This window comes from Heliangelus exortis, chromosome 10 (assembly GCF_036169615.1).
Source record: "Heliangelus exortis chromosome 10, bHelExo1.hap1, whole genome shotgun sequence".
In the NCBI taxonomy this organism is placed as follows: domain Eukaryota; kingdom Metazoa; phylum Chordata; class Aves; order Apodiformes; family Trochilidae; genus Heliangelus; species Heliangelus exortis.
Genome location: NC_092431.1, coordinates 12,471,713 through 12,477,212, shown reverse-complemented (window position 1 = coordinate 12,477,212; position 5,500 = coordinate 12,471,713). Strand labels below are relative to the sequence as shown.

Below are 5,500 nucleotides of genomic sequence, written 5' to 3'. Positions count from 1 at the left end.
TTGGCCCTGCGGTTTCTGCTGCGCAGGGGCGGTGTCAGACCGCCGCAGATCACCGGAGATGACTGCGGAGACTGCGGGACTCCGGAGTCGACAAGTGCCGCCCCAGAAGCGCCCGCCCCGTCAACTCCTGAATGAGGTTTCTGGGTTGCACGGTCACCCCCTTCACACCCCAGCCCAGGCGCTAGATCCCTCTTAGTCTCTCCCGCCCCCGCCCAGGGCAGCGACCCCCGCCTTGGACCAGAGCCCGAGGCGGGAATGGCGCGATGAGCTTGCGGAGGGGCGAGACCGCGGATATGGCGGCTCCACGCAGCACTCCGGGACCCGTGCCAGCTGACTGCCCGACTGGCGCAGCACCCGGAGCTGCTCGCTCGGGCATGCTGCACTGCCGCCGGAAGCCGTCAGGGGCGCTGCGGCGCCGGGCGAAAGGGCGGCGCTGATTGGCTGCCGGCGCGGGTATATAATCGAGGTGCAGGCGGTGCCCCAATCTCTTCCGCCGCCATTTTCTCTGCTGCGGAGGTCTCTACTGTCCCCCCCCGCTCGCCTGAGCAGCGCTGCTGCCCTCGCTTCGCCATGGAGGACTCAGCCGAGATCAGCTGCGGCCCAGAGGAGTTCGCCGAGGGTTCTAAGATCAACGCGAGCAAGAACCAGCAGGATGACGGGTAAGGCCAAAGGGGGTCGTATCTCTTCTCTCCCTCGTCCGTCCTTCTGGGCCGCGCCGGGGAGGACGGTGGGGGGGGTTGTTTGGGGCGGCTCAGGCACTGGAGGGCCGGGCGGAACCTGGCGGGGCGGAGCCTCTCCCCCATAGCAATGGCCGCGCCCGCCTTTGTGTCCGCGGCGGGTGACCCGGTTTTGGGGTGGCGGCTGAGGTGTGTGTGGTGTGGGGGCGTCACGCCAGCAGGGGACGTGACATCACCGGTAGCCTCCTGGGGCGTGCGCTGATGGCGGGCTCGGGGCAGGAAGACGTTCAGAGTAGCCTCACGGACAGCTGTGATGCCGGCCCGGGACACCCGCTGCGGCTCCCCTAATCCTGCCCCTGCAAGCCGAACCGGGTCGCCTGTGGCTTCCTGATAACGTTTGGTTTGCGGCGGCCTTCAATAGGTTTGCTTCGTGCTCCACACATGCATTTGCACCTCCCTGTGTGTTTGTACGCGCGTGTGTTTACACGTATTTGTATGTACTTTGTTTCAGGAAAATGTTTATTGGAGGCCTTAGCTGGGACACGAGCAAGAAAGATTTGACAGAATATCTCTCTCGGTTTGGTGAAGTTGTGGATTGTACAATCAAAACAGACCCAGTCACTGGGAGGTCGAGAGGGTTTGGGTTTGTGCTTTTCAAGGATGCTTCTAGTGTGGAGAAGGTGGGTGTATTTCTTGTGGATTGATGGCACAGAGCTTGCTTGTGTTCCTCTAGTGAACTGAGACTTTGTTTCTTTCTGTGCTTCTTAGGTGTTGGAATTGAAGGAACACAAACTGGATGGGAAGCTAATAGATCCTAAAAGGGCAAAAGCCCTAAAAGGGAAGGAGCCACCAAAAAAAGTGTTTGTTGGTGGGCTGAGTCCAGATACATCTGAAGAACAGATTAAGGAATACTTCGGTGCTTTTGGCGAGGTATAGTATAATTGCTTATAAGAACAGCTCTGTTTTTCAAATATGTTTTCTCTGTCTTGAAGTCAGAAGAATTTGTGAGCAGAGAGCTGCTCAGGTTTCCATGAAACTAAATGCATGTTAGCGATTCCACAGTGTTGTGGTGGAGTGAGTTATTGCTGTCAAAAGCAGTTGGGCATGGGTATTGGACTGATTAGTGTTCTGGTGGCATAAGGAGTTGCTTCCAGAGTTACTTACAGATTTCTACACAATGTCTTATTGATGGGTACTTGTGCTTTCAGATTGAAAACATTGAGCTTCCCATGGACACGAAGACAAATGAAAGGAGAGGCTTTTGTTTTATCACCTACACAGATGAAGAGCCAGTAAAGAAGTTACTGGAAAGCAGATACCATCAGATTGGTTCAGGCAAAGTATGAAAGCTCTTGTTCTTAGCATGTGAAATAAATTACTTCTGTAGCTTCCCTGAAATCAAATCACAAAATAGTCTTGAAATTCTTGATTTAACTTAACTTGAAAAAATGTCTGTCTTTACAGTGTGAGATCAAAGTAGCACAGCCCAAAGAGATATATAGGCAACAGCAGCAGCAGCAAAAAGGAGCAAAAAGCAATGCAGCTGGTGGCCGAGGAGGTGGAAGGGGGCGTGGACGGGGTGAGTGTTTTGGATGTGAAATTAACATAAATGTTTCTGTTTCTGTACCAAACACTAAGATGTTAGTAGATATTCCAAGTTTCAGGCTGCATGCAGACTGTATATTTAAATTGAATGTGGAAAGTAGCATGTTAGTAAATGGTGTTTTGATTTGTGGAAGCATAAGGCACTCCTTGTTTTGCTTGCATTTAAGTGGTGAAGTGGCAAACTGGACATAGGGTTCTTTTATATATCCTAAGCTGACAGCATAGCTAAATGCAGGTTTTCTTTCACATGAAAGCATACACTGTTGGTTGGCTCAAGGGTAGGAAACAATGAGCTAGAAGACTGTCATTTTGCTACCACTTGCAAATAAATATGCTATCAGCTACAGGTTTATGCACCTCAGTCTTAAAAAATGAAGCACTTAAAACTAACACAATGCAGTAATGCTGATCCTGTGATATAATGTGGTGTTCAGGTAATTAATGGTCTAAAATGGAAATAAAAGGAAAATGGCAGGAGTTGCTGTAGTGTATGCCTTCAGTGTTGTGTGTTGGTTTTCCTATTTTATGAGCAGAACTACCTGCAGCCTTTCTGCAATCTTGTATGCGATAAGATCCTATGACCCATTTTGTATGCAAATGAGATGCTTCAATTAGTTCTTTTAAAAAATTCTTTTTCTTGGGAAGGTAAGTGGTTTCTTCTAGGTAACAGTTCTGGCATAGAAAGATTGCTGTAGAAAGCTAGATGAAGTGGTGTAGGAGTGTAGTAACCAAAGTATTTTAAGTTTTCTAATTTATATATGCTGTACTTGGTTTCAGGTCAGGGACAAAACTGGAATCAAGGATTTAATAACTACTATGATCAAGGATATGGAAGCTACAATAGTGCTTATAGTGATCAAAGCTACAGTGGCTATGGAGGATATGACTATTCTGGCTACAACTATCCTAATTATGGATATGGGCCGGGATACACAGACTACAGTGGTAAGTGGTTTTGCTATCACTCTAGATGACAGCATGCACCTCTAAACAGAGACCTCTTTGAGTAACTTGCACTGTAACTTCTCATAATGCATGGGTACAAAGAGTAGCGCTGTTGGTGTATTTTAAAGGGATAATATCCTTTTGAGGGTTGGATGTTAAATCTTAATGCATCTGGGTTGTTGTTTCTTCCCCATGTTATCTGCAGGTCAACAAAGCACATACGGAAAAGCGTCCCGTGGTGGCGGCAATCACCAAAATAACTACCAGCCGTACTAAAGCGGTACCTAATACGTCAGGAAACAGGTGTGTACATGAGTGCAAGGTCGACTCTGAGTATGTCTAATCTAATTTAAAGATCAATAGACAAATGAAGAGTAAAAACTTGTATAGCATGACTCTTCCTTTAATTAAGCTTCTGTTAACTTAAAAACATTTTTTTTTAAAACCAGCTTTGCCTACAGTGTCTATAGATCTTTAACTTTGTAAAAATGTGACTTTATCTTCTTTAGTACTTCAGAAAAACATAAGAGTTTTTCTGTTTTGCTTTGTGTACCAGGTGATCTAGAGGAATTATTAAACTTATTAGAAGTATTAACAGGTAAAGTACTGAAATGGGTACAACTTAAGGAAAACAAGAATGTTGTCTTCTAACTCTGACATTATACCTTGTTTGTACCCGCCAGCGGGAACTTCATTGCAGGCCGTGTGTCACCCTGACCACGTCTATCTCTGGGGTCGCACGTTGCAGGCAGAGCGCAAGGCATACACCAGAAAACGCTGTCCTGTGGTATGGTCTCTTCCAACTTCATGTACCAGCGTAAAGATTAAAGTGGAAAACTTCAGACTTTGGCTTCTTTTTTTTTTTTTTTTTTTAATCTTTTTGGAGATTAAGTGTCTTAACTTAAATGGTTTTTTACAGGAGTTAAAAGTACATAAATGCCTTTACAGCTTAATCATTTGGTCTTCTGTTTAGTGTTGTATTTCAATTGTGGAACCTCATTTTAAGTGTGCATTCTTTAAGATTTAATGCTTGCTTTTTTCTTTTTATAGCTAATAGTGAAATCTGCAAACCAAAACGAACTTTTAAATCTGGAAAAACGTTAAAGATCATATGCACCTGGAGTTTGAAGTAAATCAACCTGACTTCTGTTTGCATAGCACTTGTTTAGATAAATAATCAGAAACCCTGTTTGGCAGTGTTGCCAGTGGAAAACAAACCAAACCAAACAAACTAACAAACTGACCCAGAGCCTAATTAGTAGCCTAAATCAGATAAGTAGCTACTTAAGTGGCTTGGGATGGCTGTATTTGGGAAATAAGTTACTGATGGGTAAAAAACTTGTGTTACCTTAATAAAAATGCATATGATCCTTAACAGTGAAGAAAGGAATATATAGAAGACTTAAAGCAGTTCATGAAAATGGACCTTTTAACAATTGTAGTAACTTGCACAGATCTGACATAAATTTTGTCTTGATTTTTAGGTGGAGATACTGCAACAAAGCCATCTTGCAGCACATCGTGAGTGAATGGAGAGTGGTCTTCATGAGAGGAAATTACTATTTTGTATAAGACTCACTGTATGACACTACTGTGTCCAACTGTATATAGCGGCCAACTAGTTTTCTTTTATGGTTTTTACTTTCTTTTTGCCATTCATGTTGCAACGTAATGTGGACTTGTGTTTATACAAAATTTATTTGTATAATGTCATGTTAAAAGATTCTCTAATAAATGCTTACTTAAGTGAGTGTATAGTCTTCCTGATGGCTTACAGTGTTATAACTAGCTTGTATAGAAGGGCAGGTTCCTTTCTAGAAGTTGCTAATGGCTCAAGACAAGGTTATTGTGTGCACAAGTCACTCCTTTTTCTGACCTGTCTCTTAAGAGAGCACTACAGTGCCTTATGTTAGCACTGTCCTGGAAGATAGTGGGTTTTTTCCTGTGGGAAAGAGGAGGAGTGGTCTGTGGCACAGTACTGCCAATTTCATACATCTCAAAGAAGGGGCTTAGAACTACAGCAGCACCCTTTTATGGTGATAGCTCAGCATTACTTGGGGGGTTGGAGGGTGAAATCTATTTTACCTTTCAGTGTTCTAGAACCCAAGTGCTTGCAAATAGTCGAGGCTATAACTTCCCTACAGCAATTGCTCGCTATTTCAACTCCAACCAGGAGATGATGAGTTTGTGAACTTCACTGACAGAAGACTTGAAGGCACAGATCTTGCTTTCTGTGCACAGTCAGAATCAGTTTATTGTGCAGTTTGGTACAC

The 5,500-nt window shown here is 44.6% G+C and overlaps 1 protein-coding gene across 6 annotated transcripts; it reads left to right on the top strand.

Moving 5' to 3' along the window:
* The first annotated feature begins 528 nt into the window (after window positions 1–528).
* HNRNPDL (heterogeneous nuclear ribonucleoprotein D like) lies at window positions 529–4,978 on the top strand. Of its 6 annotated transcripts, none has more exons than XR_011727762.1 (9): window positions 529–659; window positions 1,189–1,357; window positions 1,446–1,607; window positions 1,886–2,017; window positions 2,142–2,256; window positions 3,060–3,227; window positions 3,433–3,530; window positions 3,911–4,014; window positions 4,712–4,978. XR_011727762.1 is itself a non-coding variant. In XM_071753536.1 (8 exons), exons 1-7 carry the CDS (start codon window positions 571–573, stop codon window positions 3,501–3,503), a joined length of 906 nt encoding a protein of 301 aa, XP_071609637.1. In that variant the 5' UTR covers window positions 529–570; the 3' UTR covers window positions 3,504–3,530; window positions 4,712–4,978. The 6 variants fall into 6 exon arrangements, 4 of the variants coding, with proteins under 4 accessions (XP_071609637.1, XP_071609636.1, XP_071609635.1 ...); XR_011727761.1 differs by adding an exon at window positions 3,784–3,825 and having other exon boundaries at window positions 3,911–4,978; XM_071753536.1 differs by lacking the exon at window positions 3,911–4,014.
* Window positions 4,979–5,500: the final 522 nt, after the last annotated feature.

Coding starts and splice junctions, on each gene's coding strand:
- HNRNPDL (XM_071753536.1), top strand. CDS start 571: ATGGAGGACTCAGCCGAGATCAGCTGCGGCCCAGAGGAGTTCGCCGAG. Junction 660..1,188: donor AAGAACCAGCAGGATGACGG/GTAAGGCCAAAG, acceptor ACTTTGTTTCAG/GAAAATGTTTATTGGAGGCC. Junction 3,228..3,432: donor GGGATACACAGACTACAGTG/GTAAGTGGTTTT, acceptor TGTTATCTGCAG/GTCAACAAAGCACATACGGA.